The following is a 25,121-nucleotide window of genomic DNA, read 5'->3' as shown; positions in this document are numbered from 1 at the left end:
GCTCCTGCGGGGAGGGGCAGGGACTGGCAGGGACTGGATGCCTGAGGACTAGGGGAGGGCGGAGGCGTGTCCCTTACAGATCCGGGTGAGGGCGTGGGGGGGTCTTCTCGCTTTATTTATTCACAACCCACATACTTTACTAGATTTAGCTCCGCCGGTTAACTTAGCACCAGGATGCTCGCCGGTAAGGCTAGAGTAGACTCCAGGTTATTTTGGGACATTCTCGGCCCGGTTGCTTAAGATGAAGAGGTCCTAAAATGAACACCGGACCTTCCTGCCGGCAGATGAGCGAAGATACCCAGTTGCACCTCATCCTTGTCCACACTCTCCCGCTCCCCAGTAACTGTAAAGTGCAAAACAGCTGGCCAGGGCCTGCAGAAAGCGCAGCGCCTCCGAGCCTGGCACGCTTTTCCCCTTCCCTCCCCCGGGGAACGATCCCAGCGTCTCCCCGCGTGATGTCAGTGGGCTCCTGAGCCTCATCCCGCTTCACGGCTGGGGGCGGGCAGACGGGTGCTCCCCCACGCTGGGCAGAGCGGGCTGTCGCTCGCGGGGCCGCGGCGCCCCAGGCCTCCCCCGCCCCGGGGCGTTCGCTCTCGGGCCCCGGGGTCCCCGGCAGCCGCGCGCGCACCGCCCCCGCCGGCCCGCGCCACGCTCCGCCCTGGACGCCGCCGGTCCCCGCGCGAGGGTGTGCGGGGGGGTGCGAGCGGGCCCGGCTCAGCCTGATTTACGGCTCTGCTGAAAACCGCTTCGCTCCCGCAGCACTAGCACCGGCCGCGGCGGCAGCAGCAGCGGCTGCAGCTGCAGCAACAAGTCGGGTAAGTGGCGGCAGCTGGGCTTCTGCGCCCGCGGCCCGGCCCGGGGGGCGCGGCAGAGGGGGACGGCGGAGCGGTCCCGGGATGGGGAGGGGTCCCGTCCTCTCCGCGCGGCGGGGAGTTGGGCTGTCGGCCCCCACTTGGGGGAACTCGTGTGCGCACGAATCCACTCTGGCACCCGAGGGCTGGCCCGCAGCGGAGCGGGGGCGGGGAGAGCCGGGACCCTCCGGGCAGCGTCTTTGCCGGCCTGCCCGGCGCGGGCAAAGGAAATTAGGGCTTTTCCGCGAACCCTGTGGACTGGGGTTTCCGCTGGGCCCTTGAAAGCATGAGTACTCCCAGAGTGTGTGATTACCCATTTTCCCATTCAGGATGCCAACCCTTTCCCATTGCCCCCTGGAATCCTGACTTCCCCTGCCTTACCTCTCTGCTGCCTTTTCGGCCGGGGTTTGCATCCTATCTCCACAAAACCCGTCGTTAAACAGCCCGGTGTAGCACAGGAAGAGGTTCCCCTCTCTAGGGGCCCAGAGGCTTATTAACCTGGAGGCTTTGCTTAGCTGACTGGGGACCGTTTGCGCCTCTGCTTTTTGAAGAGGTTGAGGGCCCTATAGCAACACTTTCCAGTCCAGACCCTTAGTTGAGCTTCCTGTTTTGGGGGCCCAGGGCTTGTTACATTTAAGTAGAAACCATTCCTGGAGGGAATAGGTATGCCCCGCTTGCAGAATAGGGGTGCTAGCAGTCATCTGTTGCTAGGGCTAAGATAATAAATTCCTACGAGGAAGTAAGAACTTCCTGTTATTAAAAGAGTTATGCTGATACCTGCCCGGTTCAAATAATGGCCATCTCTAAAGGTTATCATATTAAAACAGGAGCAGAGATGAGATAAATCCATTCAGAACACTGTATTTTTAAAAAGTCTTGGCCATGGCCGTGGCCTCTCTTGGGTCAAAACATATTTGATATCTCGAGTTCCCAAATGTCAGTAAATCTGGAATATGGGAGGCTATCACTGTTACAATAACATTTTGATTTATGCCATCACAACAATAACTAAAGGGAAAATCTCAGGTTGAAAAATTTCTAGCTGGTTTTGTGTTTAATGCCACTGCGCCTAGCTTGAGTAATGTCATTCCCATGTTTGAAGAAAGATCGCTGAACTCGCTCTCTCGGGACAAATTTTGACAATTCATGTGCGTTTTCCTCATTTCTGGATTTCATGCTTATCAGGATTGTATCAGTAAAATAGGACACAAGTTTGCAGCTAGTGTACTTAATTCAGGGGGGCAGGAAACTTGAATTCCACTTCTGGGTCTGCCACTTTCCGCCCGGCTTTGAATTCATTACTTTACCTCCTAGCTCCAGTTTTCTCATCTGCAAAAAGAGAACGCTACCCACCTTCTTTATCCTGGGGGGAGGGGCGTCGGCAAGCTTTTTCCTAAAGGCCAAGGAGGAAGTCATTTTGGCTTTGCAGGCCCTAGAGGCTCAGTCTCAACCACTCACCTTTGCCTTTAGTGCAAAAGCAGCAGTAGGCAACACAGAAAGGAGTGAATGTGGCTGGCTTTGGCCCGCGGATCGCATTTTTAATTTTAATGTAAGATATAATATGCCAAAGGCATTTGAAGCCAAAAGCCTCTGCCCTGGTGGAGCTGAGCGGCCCCAAGCGCTTCAGGAGCATTTTTTCAACAGTCATGTAAACTACATGTTTTATGTTGCCCTGCCCAGGACGTGAAGAGTAATGCAACAGAAGGCTTTTGAGGAAAGCAGATACCCCTGGCAGGAGTCCTTCGAGAATGTTGCTGTGTGCCTGCCATTCCGCTGCCCGAGGTGTGGAGACCATACCAGATTCAGAAGTCTGTCCTCGCTGAGGGCCCATCTGGAATTCAGTCACAGCTACCAGGAAAGAACCCTTTTGACCAAATGCAGCCTCTTTCCGTCCCTCAAAGACACAGACCTCGTCGGTTCCTCGGAAGCCCTGAAGCAGGGAAAGCTGCCGGGCGCCGGCCACGTGGTGAAGCAGAAACCCAGCTACGTGAACTTATACAGCATTTCGCACGAACACTGCAAGGACAGGAAGCCGTTCGAGGTGGTGGCCGAGCGGCCCGTGTCCTACGTGCAGACCTACGCGGCGGTGGACCTGCGCGCAGACTCGCCGGAGGGGCCGCGCGCCAGCCCCGGACTGCCCACCTCGGACACCAAAGCTGCTTTCGAGGCCCATGTCCGGGAGAAGTTCAACCGGATGGTCGAGGCCGTGGACAGGACCATCGAGAAGAGAATCGATAAACTCACCAAAGAGTTGGCCCAGAAAACCGCCGAACTGTTGGAAGTTCGGGCGGCCTTCGTGCAGCTGACGCAGAAGAAGCAGGAGGTGCAGAGGCGAGAGCGGGCCCTGAACCGCCAGGTGGACGTGGCCGTGGAGATGATCGCGGCGCTCAGGCAGCGGCTGACCGCGTCCGAGGAGGAGCTGCTCCGGAAGGAAGAGTAAGTGCTGCTGTGCCCCCGCCTTAGGCGCCTCCCCCCACCTTACAAGCACGCGTAAAGCCGGCGTTGGTTTTTATTACTTGCAGGTCCTTTGGCTGCCTTTCCCGTTGATATGGTTGAACGTGGGATGCACGAGGCTTTTGGTATTATTCACCCTCTTTGTGTATAGTCTGCAGCCCGGCAGCACTAAAGTCAAAGTATTCAGTCCCTTCTCGCCTTGGAAACTACAGAACGTTTTGAGAGAGAGGAGTAGCCCAGCCTGTCCATGGTGGGATCGGTTCCCAGCGCCAGCTGGTGAGCAGGGGAGGTGAATGGGAAGGCAGAGAGGGGGCTCTAGTCCACCCATTCCATCATGGTAGCCTCCGCGTAGCATAGTCAAGAACATGAGATGCCGTCCTGTTCAAGTATAAAAATATGCTCTAAATACCAGTAATGCTGGCTTCTTTGCCATTTTGGATTATCTGCTCATGTTAATTAAACGTTGGTAGCTGAGAACCCATTTAATTATAGTTTTTATTTGGAAGAAGCAGACATTAGTAAACCCGGAGGAGACTTTCTGATCCTGCTGGCTTCTGTGATTTAAGTTTGAGAATTTTCTTTTTGTAGAATGGTATGTGATAGTAGAGTAAGTCAGGCCTGCTCACACAGAGTTGACAAGTGGTTTTCACAAGATGGAGGTGAAAGACATCGTACTTGGAAAAGCATTTCCGTATCAGTGAGTATGGCTTCAACTCAAACTAAAAAAGCATACCTAATAACGCAGTGTACTTCCCAAATGCAGAATGTTGGATTTAATTTTAAATGGAGGCTCAGAATTCGTAGAATCAAAGGGCGTGAAAATGGATACCTTAGGATAACCTAGAAGGAAGGTTTCAAATAATTTGGATTATATTATAGAGGTTGACTTAATTTCATACTTTCCGTGTCCACTGGCACTCTTCTACCATATATTGTCTCTTAAAATGTAGTAATTAAAGCTTCTCCATTTGCCAAGAGGCTGAGAAACCCTATATATTAAAGAGATCGTTACCTAGAATCACTAAATGCCTACATTCTACCTAGAGGGAAAGCCTGCTCTGATCAACTAGAAATTTTTTTAATTACCTAGTGACGACAGATTCGAATCAGCCACGGATTTACTTTGCTTTTAGGGAAATGATCTGTGATGAAAAATGTTTCTCTCTTGGCTTCTGGAGTTTCCCCTTGGGAAGTTAGGGCCATGATGACCCACTGCGGCCACCAAGGTGGTTAACATTGCATCACTGGAAAAATGGCAGATGGGGTTCCCCTCTGTGCAAAGAAAAGCTTAGAATTAAATTTGTGGTATTTCTGTTTGATTGAAGAGCAGTGAATTTAAAAGAAAAACAAACTGATTGTTTGCACATATTGATTTGTCATATTAATTACACAAATAATAATCAATGTGGGATTTGGGCTGGTGGTTGCCTGGAGGGAAGCCAGTATGATGGCAGGGAGGAGCATATAATTAGATCTAGGTTATGTCAAGGATCTAACTTGTATTTAGGGTTGTGGGTTCAAGAGTGCTTTATTATGAAGAATATCTGGTTAACTTAGGAGAAGTGGGCCATGATAATGTTAACCCAGTGCTGTCACCTGAGGACCAATTGAGAAAGTAATACATACTTGTAAAAAAAAAAATTTAACACAGTAGAACTGTATGTGTTAAGTGTCCCTTCCTCCAAGGATACCCTGCTCCATCCTCCAGAGGCAGCCAAGGTTTAGCTCAGCAAATATCCTTCCAGACCTTTCCTATGTACATACAATCATATGTACTTTATACACAGAGAGAGATACTATATTCTCCCAGATGGAATCGTGACACATGTGGAATTTGTGTGGAATTTGTTTTTGTTTTAATGTAGTATGTCGTAGGCATCGTTCATGCACTAAATACAGGATTATGTCATTCCTTTTGGCTATTGCATGGTATTCTGTGTTGTGGATGCATTCATGGCTGATTTCATCAGTTTGCTATTAATGAATACACGGTTTTGTTCCGTTTTCCTAGTATTAAAAATAGTGCCTCAGTTAACATCCTTGTACATACATCTTTGTTCACGTTTTTGTGAGTATATCTGAAGATAAATTATGAATTGGTTTTTAGTATGTCATTTTGGACAGCTGGGGGGGGAGGCAATAATATTGGAAAAAAACCACTTTCGATAAAAATACAGTGAAAGTGCCTTAAACTTTTAAACATGAAATTAACAAAGTCTTCATTTTTTTTAAGCCTTCATTTGGCCTGGCCTGTCAGTTTCTGTATTCAAGCCTCAAATAATCAGTCTTTCTGTACATAAAATTGCACTGAAAGAGTTTTGTTCCCAGGAAGGACACTGGAGCTCTTGGTGTGAGAGCGTGACTGTGGCCAGCTCCCTCAGGGTCTGTGGTGTTCAGCCTCCCTGACACCCGCCCCTGCCCCCAAAATGGGGAGAGCAAACCAGCTGCCTCACCATCGAAACCGCGTTCATTCGACTAGATTTGTCTTCCCGGGATGAGCCCCTTCCCTCCTCACCAGCCCTCACAGAGCTGTCTTCAACCCAAGAGGTGACCTTTCAGATACTCAGATAAAGGAAGACCCTACTTGGCCAGAGAACAAACCAGAGGTTGTGCTGCCCTGCTAAACCTGTCCAAATGAGCTCTCAAGACTCATTTGTGAGAGAAAGTGGGCAGTTACAATCCTATTCGAAATGGACTTCAACTGTGGGGACCCTTTGAGACACAGATGGGAGATTCCCTTTAAAAAAAACCCCAGACACCTACATGAGGCTCTCTCGAGTCTGGATTTTTTTCCCCCTCAACTTTAAAATCCTTTCAAGTGAGGCTTAGGAGGCTATTCTGCTTACGGATTTGTTCTCTCAACTTTAAAATCCTTCCTTTCAAACTGAAATGAAAGATTCCAGGGCCGCTTCTGGCCCGAAGCCGTCTATAGGCTGAATCACCTTGCATTGTAGAAGGCCCATGTAAGCTCTGTAACAGGAGTTCGAATAGGCGGTAGCTTGTACTTTTGTGCTGGTGAGTCTCACGGTACCTCTGGAGAGAGGTGTCTATATGTTTCTGGGGTGCAAATCCAAGGGAGATGTTGTCCATCATCTTTATGAGGTCTCTGCAACTTTCAAAGTCCTATTGAAGCAGACATTTACTTATTCAAGAGTATTCAGAGCTATAGGGTAGCACGGCCCGTAATCAGGTAAATCAATCCCAGCCAACCTTGCAGTAAGATATCCCTTAACAAGGACGGGCTCGGATGGTAGCTGATCTGAGGCTGAGTCGGTCATCCAAGGTTTGGAGCACATCCGTGTAATACCAGTAATCCCGAGTTTTTCTGTACCTCCTTCTGGTGAGACTGGAAAGCCCTAACTGAGCACCTGTGATGTGCCCGGCACTGTGCTATGTGTATATGGGGAACATAAAATTCATGCTGTTTTCCTCTAAGGAGCTAACATCCTACATAGGATGAATAAAACATCCCTGGGACCCTGTGCATGTTCAGACCCAAAGTTGGAAGAAGTGCTTAAATACAAGACATGGTTTCAAGTTGAGAAACCATTAGAGAACAGATGTTTTTTTTTAATGTTGAGAGGCCACACTGAGGAAGTGAGGAGGAAGGGCAATATTTGCATCGGTGGCCAGAGGAGAGCAACACTGAAGGGACAGCAGGGAGAAGAAAGACTTAGAGGTGGCCCCTGAGGAGATCGTGTGATTTTGGAACTAGAAGGTTCTCCTCGTCTCCTTCAGGATAGCACTCGCATTTTATAGAGGTGGAAAATAAGGCCCAGAGTAGTGGAATGACTCGCCCAAGGACAAAAACTTGGTAGCAGAGCTGAAATTGAAACCCATATTCCCTGTCTCTCTGCTGAGTACTTTTTTCATTAATTCACTGTGTCTCAGCCAGACTTTTGAAAATGTGGTATTTGCCCAAAGCGTCAAGACTTATGTAATACTGAATCTGGCCCATTTTGGAATGGGCTGGCTTCTTTGCTGTTTTGAGAGAGCTGTAAGGGTGACATCATTTATTTTTCTGATGAGATTAAAGGAAATGTCAGCTGGCATCAAAGGTGTTGGGAAATAGGGAAATGCTGGCGTCATAAGTGTGGTTATGATAGTCAGCTTCTGGAATACCAGCCCAGGGCTTTTAACTTGCCTCTGTGGATGTCTGTGGCCAGTCAAAATGGAGCATGTGCCACAACCAGGCCTTGTTGTGGTGAGGGGCCCCCTTGTAATTCTGTCTAATTCCATCCTACTCCCTTGCAAGCTACCATAGATATAATCCTTCCCTTCTTCCTTCAGTATTTGCCCTGTTCTCAGCCCAGGAGACAAATTTTGCACTGAGTGCCTGCTGACTGCCGCTTACTGTTCTAGGTCATACAGTGGTAGACCAGATGAGTCCCGTTTCTGCTTTCATGGCAGGAAGGAAAAGGCCAGAAGGTAAAATTCAACATTAAACAGATCATTAGGTGTATGATGAAAGAGGCATAAAGGGATGGCCTGAGCCAGGTAACGTGCATTTAGGTTTCTATCCTAGGCTGGCTGTGGGATGCTGACCTTTTAAAGGCAAGTTTGACTTGGTACCTGGCTTCGCATAGCTAAACCCTCTTGCCACTTAATTACAGCATTCCTATTTTTGATCAGCTAAAGTAGTGAGTAGACAACTTGGTCTCCAGATAGATCCATAGCTAGGAAACAGGCCAGGAAAAATCGTGTTACATGTAGGGTTCAGTGGGACAAGGAGGGGTCTGTTTGCTCCACATTTGAGTGTGTTTATGTAAATGAGGTCCTCTCTTTCCAGGCTGCTTTCCCTGCAGACTTACAAAGTAGTGTAGGAAAAACTGGACGTCAAACATGCCCTCTTACGGATGGTTAAAAGTTGGAGACCAAGGAAAATATTCTGCTTTTCTCTGTCTAATGTCAGTGCACCTTCTTTCTCTCTGTGGACTGAGGGGTTTAGATGTACTGTTGATCTGCTTATTACCAGTAAGAGTCATCTGACTTTCTCATTAGAGTTATTTTTTAAGCTCTTAATGAGAACTCTATACCTTTTGGTTTAGTCAGAGAAGCGGAAAGAGAAAGATGAGGCAAAGGGCCAACAGAAGTAGAGAAGGCATGGCTTCGGATGGGCCACAGGTACCCATTCTACCCTGTGGGGCCCCATGGGGTGCACAGGAGCCAACCCTGAGCTCCAGGTTTGCAGCCCAGCTCCCCGCACTGGCAGGCTGTTGACTTGAGCTTCAGGATTTGCCTCGTGGCTGACATTACGGTCTGTCTGAGGTGCTCTGTGATCAATAGCTAGCCTATTTTTAGCCAGAGGTATTTTTACCATTTCACATACCTCCAAAGAGGTTCATAAATCAGTAATGTAAAATGAAATTTAAATAACTTGGTAGAGCTTTGCCTTTGGGAGGAGAAGCTGATTTTAAAGTGTTGTTTAAGAATAGAAGAGAAGCATCAATTTTAGTTCCCACCCTCAGTCCTGTGGGAGGTACCTGTATTATGGATTACTTTTTGGTTTTGTGCCCCAGTACTTGTCTGAAAAAAGATAAAAAGAGACCTCAGGCTCTTTTTGTCACTTAAAGATTTTCAACTAGAGATGGGTCATACATTTCATGCATTCAGCAGAAATTTGTTGTGCCCCTGTTGTGTGCTGGGCTTGTGTTTGGTGCTGGGGCTAACCGCAGTGAAAGAGCAGGCAAGGTCCCTGACCACACAGATTTCATAATGGAATGGGGTACATGGCTTGACTAGTCCTCTCTGCAGTGTGCGTTGATAGGGTGCAAAGTTTTGTTGGAGAACACAGCAGGTCACCTAACCCACACCTGGGCATGCGTGGGAAAGCTTCCTAACAGGAGAGCCCTGAGGTTAGGAGACTCATTAAGAATGGGGGCTTGGGGAAGGCAGGGGGAGGGACCCAGTGGAAAAACAGCATGTGCAGAAGTAAGAATCTGGCTCACAGGCTGAATGAAGGGAGTTCCCTGGTGCTGGAGCAGAGAGGCAGGTGATGTGCATTTATGAGGCCCAAGGGGAACATCAGGCTACAGGATGGCCATGAAAGCTGGAAACGTAGAGAAATAACTGTAAATTACAGTACATGTTATGATCAGTGTGTTGTCTCCTATTAACAATGCATGGTTCGATTGTAGTGAACACAGAGGGAAAATGTGCATTAATGAACCACGATCTCTACACCTGCTTCTAGAGTGGGTTCGTCACATGATAGTGTATCTTTAATTTTTCTGAATTACCCTGTCTTTAACCCACCTCAGAAGAAGTAATAGAGGGGTTCAGTCTGTCAAAAATCAAATATTATCAATGTTGCAGACCTTACGGCCATCCTGTATATCGGAAGAGTGCATGAAGGAACAAATACTAAAGCTTTGATCGCACTGAAAGGGCTTTTTCACTCGGTGCCCCTTAGTTTCTGAATCTCAGGACACGGACAGATTTCTAGTTGTGCAAATCATTCTGCTTAATGGTGATCTTCAGGCCAGTTTCTTATCCTATACTGGTACTTTTTCCTTTAGTATCAAAAATTGATTTAAATAAGCATGTTTTCCACCAAGCTTGCATTCTGTCATATTTAACCTTTTTAAAAAATATGTATATGAGAAGTCAAAGATGGGGCTGGAAGTGGCGTAGAGTTAGTTAGCTTCCCCAAAGCTGGTTTGCTCCACAGCCTGACGGGATTTCACTCAGGCCCCCTCTGTCTTCTCTCCCGTCTGGCCCTCCAGTCTTCCCCCTGTATTCTAGGCCACAGGGTTGTGACAGTCATTCAGCTCAGCTTTGTAATTACATATTTATTTCAGTGTTGTTTCTTCTAATTTTTGCTTCTCCCACTGTATCCAACGTTAGCACACCGCCAGCCTGATCCAGCCTGCTACCTGTTTTTGAGGAGCTTGTGAGCTAAGAATTTTTAATTTGAAAAAAAAAGAAAGAAAAATAAGAATTCACGACATATGGATATTATATGAAATTCAATTTTCAGTGTCCATAAATAAAGCTTTATTGTTACACAGCCTCTGTGGTTCTTGTGCTAGGCAGAGTTGAGGAAATGTGGCAGAGACCATATGGCCTGCAGAACCTAAAATACATACTCCCCACTCCTTCACAGAAAAAGTGGGCTGACCTTGGGTTGGGCAGTAAGCTTCATGAGGATAGCCATGGGTTCATGAATGCCCCCGCACTAAGCCCAGTACCTGCTAACATTCAATAAATATTTGTTGAGCTACCGGATAGCAGAACAAATAAACGTATGGATGTGACCACATCTTCCTGGGGTTCCAGCCCTCATTGCCCACTCCTCACCCGCGTTCTGAGCCTCAGAATCACTTGTACGCAGCCCGGCAGCACTTCTCAAACTTGTTGGCCCCGCTTCTCCTTATATTGCCAAAAAATATCTGAGGACCCCCAGAAGTTTTGTTTGCGTGAGTTTTATCTATCAATATTTACTGTATTAGGGGCACCTGGGTGGCTCAGTTGGTTAGGCATCTGCCTTCAGCTCCGGTCACGATCTTGGGGTCCTGGGATCTAGCCCCACATCGGGCTCCCTGCTCTGCGGGGAGTCTGTTTCTCCCTCTCCCTCTACCCCTCCCCTCCGGTCGTGTTCTCTCTCTCTCTCTCAAATAAATAAATAAAATTTTGAAAGAAATCTTAGAAATTTAAAAAGCAACTATTTATTTATTTATTTAAAAATAACAGTAAGAAATCTATGGCTTGTTAGCATAAATTACATGTTTCTATGAAAAATAACTATTTTCCCAAAAACAGCGTAGCAAAAAGAGTCGCATGGTTTTATAAGTTTTGCAAGTATTTTTAATATCCGACTTAAATAGAAGGCAGCTGGACCTTGTTACTTTTGCATTTAGTCTGTTACAAATCTGTTGTTTTGGTTGAAGTGCATGAAGGAAATCCAACCTCACATATATATGTAGTAAGAAAAGGGAGGGGTACTTTAACAGCTTTTTCAGAGAACAGAGGATATTCTGATTTGCTGCTATGCCAAAAGTTGACAATTTGATGTTTCTTTACGATTCATCAAGATATGGGTTCTGAAATCATATCAGGGAATATCTTGTTCTTCCTTAGTGTCTTCCACTTTGAGTGGATATTTGACTGTTTGGTCTAATTATTAAAGCAGTTATAAAGGCAATGTGGTTAAACCTCATTCTTTTTCATTCAGGAAATTCCCGAGATTCCTTGGGGAAATATGAGGTGTTTCTGGATATTGTTAATCCAGATTGAACAGGATGTGAAAGGGGATTCTGAAGTTGTACACACAGGCTGGTCCATAATTAGTCACTGGGTTTGGTTACCGTCTTTATCTAATACAGACACCCAAACATATTCTCAGCATGAGGCACTTCTCCAGCCAGCGTCTTATATAACATCCTTTTTAAAATTAAATCATCAGGCTTGTTTTAACTCTTTTCTCTTTTTCTTTCTTTCTTTCTTTCTTTCTTTCTTTCTTTCTTTCTTTCTTTCTTTCTTTCTTTCTTTCTTCGTTGATGTGAACCACTCATAAACGGAAATTAAGTTAGTATTGACGCCAGGTTGGTTGAAAAATGCAAAGGGTGTTAACTTCTCAGCTTCAAGGCACAAGGTAATTGGATGAGGGAGCGGTTAGAAAAAGACGCTTGTCTTCTACAACATGACATAACACTCCAGGATCAGCTAGGGGCATTCATGTTAATTTGCAAAAGTTTTATGTAGAACCAGTAGCAAAACATTCCATGATTTAAAAATACAGCCACAGTCATAAACTGTATTGCACACAGATTTGTTTTCTTGCTTTTGAGATGTTCATCCTGTGGGATTAAGCTGTCAAATATTGCTGTTTTATATTCTAAGCTTTACAGCCTGAGAGCCCCCAAATAGTAAATATGCATAGAAAAAGAAAGACTGGAAAAATATACTAGGATGTTGATAGTAGTTACCTCTGGGTGTTCGGATTATGGGTCATTTTTTGTTTCTTCCTTGTCCTTTTAAAATATTCATTACAACGAATATATATTGAATATTATGTACCATGTATTAGATCAAATGATGGGCTTAGAGCAGAGAACAAAAAAGCTGGCTTGTCCCTTGCTCAGTTTTAGATCTTTTAATAGGTCAAATTTTATGTTTCCCAAAATAAATGTAAAATATTTCCATAATGAGGTAACTATTACAAACCAAAATGAATTAAAAAAAATACACTGGCTCTTTTTCTATGTTTTTCTTTTGAGTAGGGGAGAGGGTTGTGGGTTTGGGTTGTTTTCCCTGTAAGTCCAGTTTGGAGACTCGTGTCATGATTCGGGTATCCTAAATATTACCTACAAAGTCTCTACAATGGATTTGACTCTGAACGAATGGAAGCCTTAATATCGGAAAGAGGAAGGAATAGCCATTTCCTGGGCTCTGTGTTCTACTGGTACTTTGGAGCTCCGTCTAAAGGATCTCAACTATTCCTTGGAGCCATGAACGGATGTGGCATGCTGGATGTTAGCATCCAGAAGGACCCTCCATTATTTTGCTGCTAGTTAAGGTCACTTAGTAGGCAGATCAAAGCTGAATGATGGCAGAGCTTGAAAATTGTCTGGCGTCTGTGGCCCGCACAGCTTGGAAAGTGCACGTCTTCCATTCAGGGCTCATGCGGAAACATCTGGAAATAAACTTGAGACTTGATGATGGGAGAAAACTCCTTTCCAAAGGGATTCATTTCTTTTATGTGAATATTTCTTAGCTACTGAAAGATAATAGAATTATTATGGAATTGGGGTTTATGTTTGATCCTGGATAGGAAACTAAAAAGGGGGGGGCTAGTCTAATAAGCAGTTCTGTGATGAATCATGTCAGAACCAGACTCTTTTCTATTTTTATAAATATATCATTTCCAAGGTTTTGCAGAGATGTTTGACTCTGAAGGAAGTGTCAGAAAAGTTTCAATATAGCCAAGCGTGACATATTTGTGAGAGAAAAAAAAATCACAACTAATTGAAAAAATGAGTCACTTACTAGTTATACAGAATAAAGGAGCAAGAAAGCACTACCAGCGATTTTGCAAAAACCTTCTGCAAAAGTTCCTGTGTCAGACTTACCTGAAGTTCTGCTCTCAAGAAATTATGGACTTAAGTGGAAGGTGCAGAGGAGGCAGTGGATTTCATCCACCATCTAGAACAACTGCACGAGGTTAGGTTTTTTTAAATGGGATTTCTTGATCCGAAATGAAAGAGGCTGGGAGGAGAATGAGCAGTCTTTAGAATCTTGGTTCTGCAGAAGTTGAACGTGGCCAGAAAAAGGAGGAGGTACTCCTTGAGAGTCCAGAGAGATTCTGAAGACACATGCAAGAAGGACTATATCCACAGGTAGTAAAATGATGGAATTCATTGCTCCTGGTTGGAAGGTTGAAAGGATCTTCATAATTTCTTATTGAGAACTGGATGAAAAGAGTCGTGTTGGTCATAATGATTACCTGGTGCTTGGCCTGAGAAAAAGCCCAAGCACTTGTGTGTGTGTGTATGTGTGTATTTGTAGAGTTGCTCATGAGAATGGCTACCAAATTGTTACAGGTGGTCTCAGGATAATGGGGTTCAGATGGTATTTTCATCTTTATATTCCTCGTGTATTTGAATCTTTATAAAGAACTAATTTCATTATAAATCAGGAAAGTGTTTTCATCCATGCATTCGAAATAAAAAGATATCAAATAGTAATAAAGTTATTAAAATTTTTCTGGATCTGTAAATGACAAGGAATTATATGGATAAAGGAATATTATTTGAAGTATTTTGCTCAACGTTTTAGGGGAACGTGGATTCTCCTCTGTCAGCTAACGCAGCTTTCCCAGCAGACCTTGGGTCTACCTCAGGATGGCATTTCTTGGACTGTTTCACTTTTAGCTCAAAAATGCACCATTGGACAAGGTGACTCATTGCACACCCTTCAGTGCTCAGCATGACCTTTCATTTCCATACCTTCCCTCGCTGCGCTCTCTTCTCCCCCAGCAGCTAGACTTTTAAAATGTAAGTCAGAACTTTTCTCACAAGCATCCATTGGTTTTCTGTCTCATTTATGAGAAAATCTGGAGTCGTCACAGTGGCCCCCACTCCTTCTGTGCTCCCCAGTCCCCACCGCGGTGCAGCCAGGCCGCCCTCCTTGCTGTATATCAGACCCACCTGCGTGTTCCCGCCTAAGGCCGGGCTCACCCTCCCCGCGAACCTGCCTGGCTTATGCCTTGCTTCGTTCAGGTATCTGCTCCCCTGTTTCCCCATCCTGAAAGTTGTCCCTGGTGCCTTTCTAAAATACCACTCACACTCCCCTTCTTCTGTTACTTTCTGTGCCCTTGCACCCAATTTCAGTTTTCTCCTTCGCCCTTACCACCCCTGACCTAGGTACTTATTTGGATATTGGATAATGACACTCTCTTTCTACTGCAATGTAATCTCTAAGTGTAATCACTAAAATGTCATTTTATCTCTTGTCATTGCTGCAAGCACACTGCCCAGGGCAGTGCCCGACACATAGTAAGCACTCAATAAATACGTGTTGAATGAATGCATTCCTGTCTCATTTCTCCGCTTTGTGTTCTGACATTTTTGCCTGCAGAGAAGTTGTTACATTCAACCATTTCCTGGAAGCAGCTGCTGAGAAGGAGGTCCAAGGCAAAGCGCGGCTCCAGGACTTTATTGAGAATCTGTTGCAACGGGTAGAACTGGCGGAAAAGCAGTTAGAGTACTATCAAAGCCAGCAGGCCGCTGGCCTCTGCCGAGACATCAACGAGCACGTGGTAAGTCACACAGGTCCAGCCACCATGCGTGCAGTCCTTGGGTATGGTGAGATTGGGTCAAGGACAGAGGAAAGGGGAGCTGGGGAATGACTTGCAGGAATCGTCTAGACATCAACACCAGCTATGCCTGTGTTATGAAGTGATACAGGTGAATCCAGGACACCTGGAAGTGAGCGAAACTCCAGATGCACGGTTGTCTTCACCCTGCCACTCCGCACCAAGATAAATAGGTAGAGATATTTTTATATTAGAGAATAACGGAGTTGGAAGAGGCCAAAGAAATCATCGGTCTCAGCCTTGGTGCTCACGGAGATTGGAAAGTATTATCCTGTTTTGGAGGTCTTCAAGAGAATCTTAAGTAAGCTTTGGCCTTTCTTTGTAACCACATCTTTTTTTTTTTCCTTAAGAGGAAGGACAACACCATCCGATAATCTCTATAGGTGAAATATTCTTTAAGTAGATTTTCAGAAAGTCTTAGGAAATTTCACAGGTGGCAGTTCGATAATAAATATTTGCATACAAGTTTATATATTGTTTCAGGGACTTAAGAAACCCCCAGAGCTCAGACAAGAACCGTGGATATGGCTGAAGGTCCAGATTCTGCTAAGTGGCTTTATCGAGATTCCCTGGTCTCTTTGAGGTGGGGGGAGATACAAATAACCACACTCTAGATGAGGGAGATGGTCCTATTTGCCCTCCGAACAGGTTTTTTGATATCAACAACAAAGCCAAAGAAAGAATTTTTGAAACCCCAGAGTGGTTTATTTATAACATTTTCATGATGTATTGAACTTTATTTATGCTTAGCCCCTTCCCAAAATATTTTAAAATGATTATTTTACTCCCCTCCCCCACCCCCAAGTGGACTGTACGTATAAGGGAAGGAAAAATAGGGAATATTTATGCTAACCAAAATGTCGGTAAAGTTGCTACTGGTTGATTAAAAAGTTTAGTTTGAGCATTCTGGAAGCGAAGATTAAAGGGAAACATGATTAAATAACACAAGAAGGAATGAGATGACAAGCAGGTGGATAAAAGAAGGAACACTGGGAGGGACAGACAGAGAGGAAAAAAAGGAGAGCGGGAGGGAGGAAGAAGTGAAGAAATGTTATGCAATCTTAACTGTAATTTACACTCAGCTTAGAGCAGGGCAGCACCTGGAGCTCTAGAACTTTCCGGTCAGGAGCAAAAGTGGACTGGAAAGAAGTGAGTTTACTTCTGTGAGGTTCCAGTAACTGTAATCAAAGCAGTTTCAGCCACCTGACATGTTTATTATTTTCCTGTTGGTGTCTGTGGTCTCCTGAGAGGGAGCTTACACTTCCCTCCTCAGTTCTTCTCTCATCTCCTTGGGAAACAGTGCAGTCATAACTCGATGTGGCTGGAGACACACTCTGAACCCTTCCCTGCCTTCTTCCCATTCTGCTCTCTATGAGGAAAGAGTATGGCCTGGGGTCACAGGGCCCAGATGTGAGGTGAAAAGGCCTGGCTTCCAGATCATTCCCACCCTGCTCCTTGTCTTCCTGGACCTATAATTATTCTGTAAAATGAAGCAGTTGGACTAGGTCTCTGGCCTCTTAAATTCTCTGTTCATCACCTGACTTCAGTGGTTAAGAATTCTAAAATAAAAATGTAGCATGAATAGTTTTAGTATTTAGGCTTACAAGTAACCCAGAACGAAGAAATGGGTAAAATTCTACTGTACTAAGCCAAGAGGATCTTAAAGAGAGAAAGCATTGGGAGGCAAGGAGGAAGAGAGGAAGCCTATTCGTTCTCTCTCTTATTTATATTTCTGTGCTCACTTTCCTCTGCTTAGTTTATTTTTCCAGCTTGAAAATCAAACATCCTTTAAGAGACATTGCCAGTGATTATTTTCACCACGATGGTACACGCCATCAGAAGTCGGGCGGGCCTCACCTCTTCTAGTCAGCTGTGTATATACTAGTTAAGTGTGTGTGTGTGTGTCTGCGTCCACACAGCCCACGCATGTGTATACACTTAAACACGTAGATTTACAGGCACACGTGTATACATACATCTGTACATACACATATAGCAGGAGATTAACCCATATTTATGCCTCCTGTGTCTCAAGCATGACATGATGTGCCTTCGTCAGACTGGATCCACCTGAGGAGGAATTGACAGATCGAAATAGAGTAAGACGCAGTTAAGATGGTAGTGGGGAAGGTAGAAGTGAGGGCTGTCTGTGAGCAGGACACAGTCGGGCTACAGTGAGGCGGACTGTGACTGTCGTAGGGAGGACGCATCGCCCCGAGAAGACCAAGAATGAGACGCTTTGTTTCTGAAAGGATTGAGCAGAGACACACTTTCCCTGTGTTCATGGAAGTCCTCCAGACTCCGCTTTGGACCATAGCGTCGCACATTACGATGCAGTCTGCAGACCCTCGGACCATTTCTCCCTTTTCCTTCATCTGTTTAATCTTAACAGTATGCACGCACCGATGAAATGAGGCACAGTGTCTTTGATGTAATCCAAGCGCTCAGTCTGGCCCCCCCGGGTTCCTGTGGCTGTCCACACACACAAGAACTTGGATGCTTTGAGCAGGAAAAGCTTCGAATCATCGCGTTCTTGACTGACTTGGCCCAGCTTAGTGAAGACACAGAGCAGTGAGGAGCCCTGGCTTCTGGAGCCTCCGCCCCTCCCAGGAGAGCTCCTTGCCCCTGTGCGCTCTGAGATGGAGCAGAACGTTCTGACCCAGGCCCGCCACGCTGTAGCTCGGGACAGCCTGCAATGCTGTCCCCAGCCGACACGGCTCTTCATCACCACAAAGGCTGCATTGCAGAAGCACTGTCTGCCCTCTTCCCTCATTTTCTCATTCCCACCTCCAGACAGCAGTGAAATTTCTAGATTGATGTATGAGGTGCTTCTTTCCAAGGTGTGTTCTGCTCTAAGATTCTTTTATGCCCTAGAAAATTCCCCCCCACACTTAGTGCCTTTTCTGAAATGATGTTTCGGCATCTGTATTTTCCCCTTAATTCCCTTGAGCATTTGTGTTCTTTTTCACCTGGCTGATTTCTAAAAACGTAACATGCGTACTCAGGCATTTTGTCTTTGTGCTCTGAAAAATGCTGTCGAATTAGACATAAAGTGACCTAATATCCCATCTGCCAACATCACACACAGACCTGCTCGAAGGGAAGGTCATGAAGCAGCTCGGATAATCTCATTTTAAGTGTTGCATTTATTTCCTGCAGGTTGCTAAAGCAGGGCTAGCAGCCATACACTTAATATGTATTTGTTGGGAACACAGCCCTTACTGGGCGCTGCAGGAACAGGGTGAATGAGGTGGGTGAGGCCCCTGCCCTCAGTGAGGAGGGCGATGACCCCAGAAACAAGTCCACACATAACTAGGATGATGGGTGAGTACCCTTATAAAGGAAAAAGTAAGAGCATATGCGTGAGTGGCCCACCATCCCTCCATGGTCGGGAGAGGCCCTGAAGAGCAGGCTGCATTTGGACGGTGACCTGAATAGCAGGACCAGGGCGGCTCTGTGAGAATTGGGAAGTGGCTTAGGAGGGAACAAGCTTGGCACATTCGAGTGATGAGCTGAAGTCAGAGATGCAAGAAGGACCCAGATCATTCCGGGGCTTCTGGGTCACATAAGGAGTTTGGATCGGTTCCAGAGCACTGAGGGAAGCCGTTGGAAGGTTGTAAGCAGGAGATGATTTATGTTCTAGCAAAATCCCCCTGGCTGCTTGGTGCGAAATAGACTAGAGGGGTGCAGGACTGAAAGAAGGGTAGAAGGCTATTATGGTTTGGCAGGGAAGGGGATGGCAGCTTGGGGAGAGCAGAGGCGGAGAGAAATGGCGGGGATAGGATATATCCTGGGGACAGTGTTGACTGAACCAGTTGGACTTGTTGAAGGATTAGGTTTTAGCAGGTGAAGGAAAGGGAGGAATCAAGACTGAATCTAAGGTTTTGGCCTGAATAGTTGAGTATACAGCGCTGCTATTTACACAGAGGGGAGGTGGGAGGAGGGCCGGGTGCCCAGTTTCTCCAACCCAGAAATCCCTGAGACACCGTGTTTGTTCTCCGTCTCTCCGTGCAGTTATTTATATTTTTCCGACCTGGAACCTTCCTTAAAAACTCTGTTGATCCCCATCCTCCCACAAAGTAGTTGGACTAGGAGAAAGTAGAGACAATGAGGGGAGCCAAGGGGGAAGAGGGTTTCCATCTGCCTGAGGCTGTGGGGCCAGAAGGAACAGCGCCCTCTTGTGTTCACAGGGAGGAGAGCATGTGAGGTTAGGTGGGGACGGTGGTAGCAGGCCCCGCCTCCACCCAAGCCTCATGATCTGTAGGGTCACGGGAGAGATTCGGATCCAGCCACGGATTCCATTGAGCTTTTTGTGTACTTGCTGGCTCTTCCACAAACACGTGCTCCGTAAGGGGGCAGGGCGGCGTGAAGACTTGCTCGGACATGGAACGTGCTAACTTGTGTTTGAAGCCCAGCTCCAAAACTGGTAAAGCGTTCAGGCTTCAAACCAGCTACTGAACTTTTCGGCCTTACTTTCTCCATCTGTAGAATGGGGATGACAATGCTTACCTCACAGAGTTGTTCTGAGGGTTAATTGTGGTGGTTCTAGAGTGAGCACTTTATCCGGTGTGTATAGACCTGCACAAGTTATGGTACTTAGATATCTGTGTAGAGGTGAGGTTAGGACTCATCTCTACCCGTATTTATTTGTGTATTTCCCTTTATGTAATACACAGTATTACAGTGTTACCCTGGCAGGTCCATCAGTGACATTCATAGGCACCAAAGGTTTTGGTTCTTAAAACATTCTGGAAGTCAGGGACCTCTTTGAATATGAGATAATATTGTTGGCGTTTTCCTCAGGAAGGAAAGTATACACATGCATGTAAACACACACACACACATTTAACTTTACATAAAATTTCAAAGAGTATTATATATACATATGCAACAAATCATCAAACTATTTGCTTACATACATATATAAAGTGAAAAAAATTGTTACGCTTTAAGAATAAAGAGAAGCAATTGAAAGGAAGAAAAACTCTGTAAGCTTTTATTTTCCTTTTTTTTTTTTTTTAACAGTTTATACATATACTAAAGTCCATTCCAGGAGCCCAGCCGAAAAACCCTTCCATGGTAGTGGGCCTTGGCAGAGAGATGGGAATGCTGAAACCTTCGGGTTTCCCAGAAGCTGCCAGCCTGATGCTTGCCCGAGCCATCTGTCTGACCTTCCTTGTATATTGCATAATCTCAAGACCCTCCTGCAAGGACGGTGCCTCTTCCTGTCCACCTTTATTAATCTCCTGTTGAATCCAGCCTAGTGTGAACAGGGTCAGCAGTAAAGCTTCCTTTTGATTGAGTCAGAAGGCAGAAGCCAGGAATCTCGTCTTGCCTTCGTGGGGGCATGACCCTCCAAAGTTTGTTTAGGAATGCTTCTTTCTGATTGCTTCTGACTACAGCTCAAGCTGCAGACTGGAGACCCGGGGGAGTGACCCTGTTATGCTGAACTTGGTTTCTCTGGTTATTTGAATATGGTAGGACTCGCGTCTTGGCCACATTGGGCCCCAATACCAAGGTGGCCCTTTCTGCACATTTTCTTTATCATCCTCTTCTGTGGGCCTGCCTGCTGCTATGACAGCCCTTCTTTTAGCGAAGGCTACATGAGGGAGGTCAGGAATGAAGGTTGGGAATGCACTGGGTTTGCCTCTAAAGTGAATGGTGACATCTGGCTCACAAAATGATAGTTCTCAATTTGTTCTGCAAATGATATTTGAGCCCAGCCACAAAGGGCATGCAGATACTTCATTGGGAGTGGAAAATAATCTCAATGATAGATGGCCTCACGGACCGTTGTGGAGTTGGTCTTCATATGCTCTCACTTTAGAAATGATGTATTTTAGGCAATAAACATTTTATGCCAATTTTCCTTTTAGTTGATACACTGTGACCAAGCACAGCTGTAGTAAATTAGCTGCACATGCAGCCTGAATTAATCAAGAAATAATGGCGCATCATTCTAGTTTTAAAAAACATGTTTCTTCAAATGTTGCTCCATTAGAGGGCTCTTTGACATTTTGAAATTTTTTAGATCTACTGATAATGGCTTCTTGGAAATCTCAGAGCAGGGAGCCACAGGAGGCTCCCTGAGGAAGCAGAGGCCGAGCACGAGACGTTCTCGTTCCCTGCCGTGGTGGAAGGTGCCATGGGCCGTGCTACTGATGACAGTTCCTGACCCTCTTAATGGGAACAATTTCTTAAAGATAAAAGCAAGAAAGATCTTTAAAGCCAATTCCAACCTTCAAGCGAAGTAATGTTTTTTCTTATTTGTTTTCCTTCAGCTTACAGATATCTCCTCAAATAGGAAACCCAAATGCCTGTATGTATATCTTTTTATACTTGGGCCATTTGATAATGTGTGCATAACGTATTTTCCTGTTACATTATATATATATAATATCTGTATTCTAAATGGATTTGAGAGTCTGCCATGAAAATGTACCTGCCTGGGTACCTAAATTGTGGCTACAACTTTAAACTATGCTACTAGCCCATTAGTGTATGGCCATATGTTCGTAGTCCAGTAGTATTTTTACAGTATTCCATAGTGCAACTGTCCCTTATTGAGGCATAGTGTAAGCATGATAGCTCTGGAGTAGTATATGGTAGTATTAACATAGTATGTGTACTATGTTAGATATATAATATATGTATAATTTTATGCTAGGAATCACATACTTTACAATTGCTACATTACTAATACCACTATATATAGTCACTTAAAGAGTCAGGGGTTTGGATTCTCGTCTCCTATTTTCCATAGACCAACTGGATGTATTACCCTGGATCGCCCCTTACATTTTCCGTGCCTCAGTTTTGTCACTGGTAGTAGAACGAGTAACATCTCCCTGGGAATTTGGCATCATGAGATCATTTCATGAAGGCCACAGGACTTTTTGAGAGAAAGATACCAATTTATATTTGACTTACTGGCAGAATTTCTGCCACTCCGGTGTGTAGGGGTAATTGTGCCATGGATGGTGGTTTTTTTTTTTTTTTTTCTTTTTCTTTTAAGGTTCTAAACAAAATCTTTCTTTCTGCTCATGTCCCTCTGCTCGACCATCTGTAGAAGTAGAGGGCACCCACATCCTGTGTGTAACCACGCGGATCTCAAGAACCATTTTCATCCAAAAGGAAGGAGCTACCTGAGAAAAGCCAAGGAGGACAGAGCCAGCATGCAGCCCGCTAAATCCATTCACGAACAGGCTGAGTCCCCGAGAGAACTCTGCAGACCATCGAAGAAAGGGGAGCCTCTGGGGTTTAGCCGGAAAGGCAACATCAGGCCCAAAATGGCCAAAAAAAAGCCAACAGCGATTGTGAACATCATCTAAAGGGTGGTGGCCCTGGACTACCATTGCCGGCTTTGTAGAATGTTGTTCTGGGGCCAACAATAATTCCCTTTGGGATACATCCCACAGTTACGACACATTGGAAAAAAGAAGGGCATAACCCGTTTATTTCATGCCCATACAGGCGCCTGGATTAACCAGAATTTAACAAATGGGGATCTTGGGGAACCAGAAATTTATGACAGGCCCCTTTTAGAAGCAAGAGGCAGATTACAGAAAGAATTGGAAAAAAAAAATGAAAACTGTCTTATTCCAAAATTTTAAAGTTCCACCTTGTAAAACTACTCTCCAGTAGTTTCTGTATCTGGGGCTCTGTGCGGGGGTGATTCAGCTGAGGCCACACAAAATGTCAGGCACTAGGAAAAAAGTCTCTGGGTCTCCTGCTCTCCAAATTGTGGGGCAAAGAATGGGAATGCAAAGTTCTCTTAATAGCAGTGAAATAGTAATATTTTTGTTTGTTTTTAACTTTGCCCTCAATTAATTTGAAAGCTTCCAGAATAAGGATTCCTGTTTCCCCAACTATTCTGGTTAATCGAGATTTCAGTGTTTGGGTTGCTTCTGGGACTCATCTCGTTAGGCTTCAGTTCTCATTTCTAGTTTGTTCGATTCAGGTTTGTTTGTCTGGATGCATGTTTATTCTGATTTGGGGGCGCCTCTGCTCTCCCCTTGGGCTGAGTGTTCTGCACCCAAAGACCGAGCTGTAGCCTCTGTCTTCAAAGCCGTTAGTGTTGCCTGTGGTTGGGGCAGAAAACCCCATCAGAACCTTACAACCATAAAACCCTTTGATCGGGGCCCATCACCGGTTTGGGGTCTGAAGGGCTGGAACAGCAGCGGATGGCACATCTAGTGCATCGTGAGCCGGGGCCTGGCAACACTGTAGACGTTACTTAGCCCTTCCCTGCTTCCCTGGTACTAGCAGCAGCTGCTGTGGGCTGTGGCCATGACTGTCCCCTTGCTGGCCTCACTTTTCCACCTCCCGCTGCTTCTGTGCCCTTTGATGACTAAATATACGTCCTTACCTTTCAACCAGGTGTTTGAAGCGTTCACTGGACACTGCTTTCCAAAGTAGTTTCTGAAACAGTGCATGGGGGATCCACAGTCTGAGACTGTCCTCCTCTCCCTCCCTAAAATAGCCTTTGTTTCCACAAAGAACCATCTGTTAAGAGCCTCCTGCTTTATGGTTCTCTTCGAGAATGAATTTCCATGTTACTTTTTTTTTTTTTTAATGTTAACAATATCATCAGGTCTTCAGAGTTTACAAGTGCTGACATCCTTCTGGAAAAAAGAGTAGTTATGTCCACAAATGTATACATATATATATAACAAAATGTATATGTCAGGTATATTAATAATTTATTTTTAAATACTCATGCAAAAGGTGTGTGTTTGTGGTGGGTGGTTTTTAAACTATGTATGTTAGTTCATGTAAGTTGAATTCTCTTATTTTGAAAATTAAAACTGTAACCTAGTTAACATTAGTAGAATGATTGTTGCAATAAGCACCAGATTAGCAATGCATTAAAAATAGGTATAATGCAGTTACTTAAAATGCCAGTAAGTTGAAAAGTGTAACTTATCATTATACGAACATTTTGAAACCTATCATAGTGAAAATGTTGATTTTTGAACCTTCACTTAGACATCTGGTTCACAGGGGTGGGCCATTCATCTGGTATATAGGCATCTATCAAGTGGGAAAAAACATTGCTGTGAAGTGAATATCACTGTTTAGGCTAACATTATAAAAATTGTAGCGTTATCATTATTGGTTTATTTGGAGAGTTAATCTCCTCCAAACTTATTTATTATTGATGTTTATACCATGATTGCACTCTAGCCTTTTACATACTAAAAAATTGGCTTGTTAGTTCTATTGCATGCCCTTTGTCCCGTAACACATGTGTGCACTGACAACAACTTGTTTTAAAGGTGGTAGAGCCAGATTTTTTCATTTTATTTAACATAACCTACATTTTCAGTTTTTATTTAATATGCCTAGAGGGCATGACGGCCCTCTTTGACAGTGGTACCCCGTGATCTTCAGAAAGCACCATAATATCATATCTACTCTATGTACATTACACAAGACAAACGATTTTAAGATTTAGTGTATTAAAAATTCTTTTTAATTCCAACTAAATTCTGACCTTCATACAAGGAAATGCATTATATATGTTGTACTTCCTTAGAGACATAAATTTGCTGTTGAAACATGGGAGCTGGCTCACTCTAAGGGATATTTCACTTACATGCCATGGCCTGGGCCATGTACCATGTCCCACTTGGGTCTTATTTTTAAATATATATATATATATTTTTTGTCCACATGGGCAGTCAACCTGCGAGTTGATTTTTGGAGAAATTACCAAAGTTTCTGGGAAAACATGTTCAAGGCTGAACTGAAGAATGGATCTAATTTTATAATTTGTTTTATAAGGAAGAAATTTTTCTTTGAACTGGTCTTTCATTCTTTTATTCCCAAACCAAGTTATAGATTTTCAGCTGCACAGTTCAGGTTGCTTAGACACTGTTTTCCAGCATTCTGCAGGGTAGATCAGTTGTATGGAAGTTGGAATGTTCTTTTCCCAGAATTGAAGAAGTTTTTAGATTATGAAATAAATATTATAATAATAAAGCTATATTTATGACTAA

The 25,121-nt window shown here is 44.6% G+C and overlaps 1 protein-coding gene across 2 annotated transcripts; it reads left to right on the top strand.

Annotated features, from left to right (window-relative positions):
- The first annotated feature begins 647 nt into the window (after positions 1–647).
- On the top strand, positions 648–25,121 carry ZNF365 (zinc finger protein 365). Of its 2 annotated transcripts, XM_026504296.4 has the most exons (5): positions 649–815; positions 2,532–3,287; positions 14,883–15,063; positions 21,402–21,439; positions 22,190–25,121. In XM_026504296.4, exons 2-5 carry the CDS (start codon positions 2,545–2,547, stop codon positions 22,449–22,451), a joined length of 1,224 nt encoding a protein of 407 aa, XP_026360081.3. In that variant the 5' UTR covers positions 649–815; positions 2,532–2,544; the 3' UTR covers positions 22,452–25,121. The 2 variants fall into 2 exon arrangements, with proteins under 2 accessions (XP_044242039.3, XP_026360081.3); XM_044386104.3 differs by lacking the exons at positions 14,883–15,063; positions 21,402–21,439 and having other exon boundaries at positions 648–815.

The sequence above is a fragment of the Ursus arctos genome, unplaced genomic scaffold (assembly GCF_023065955.2).
Source record: "Ursus arctos isolate Adak ecotype North America unplaced genomic scaffold, UrsArc2.0 scaffold_7, whole genome shotgun sequence".
Classification (NCBI taxonomy): Eukaryota; Metazoa; Chordata; class Mammalia; order Carnivora; family Ursidae; genus Ursus; species Ursus arctos.
The sequence above is the reverse complement of the archived record's forward strand: the minus strand, read 5'-3'. Positions and strand labels throughout refer to the sequence as shown.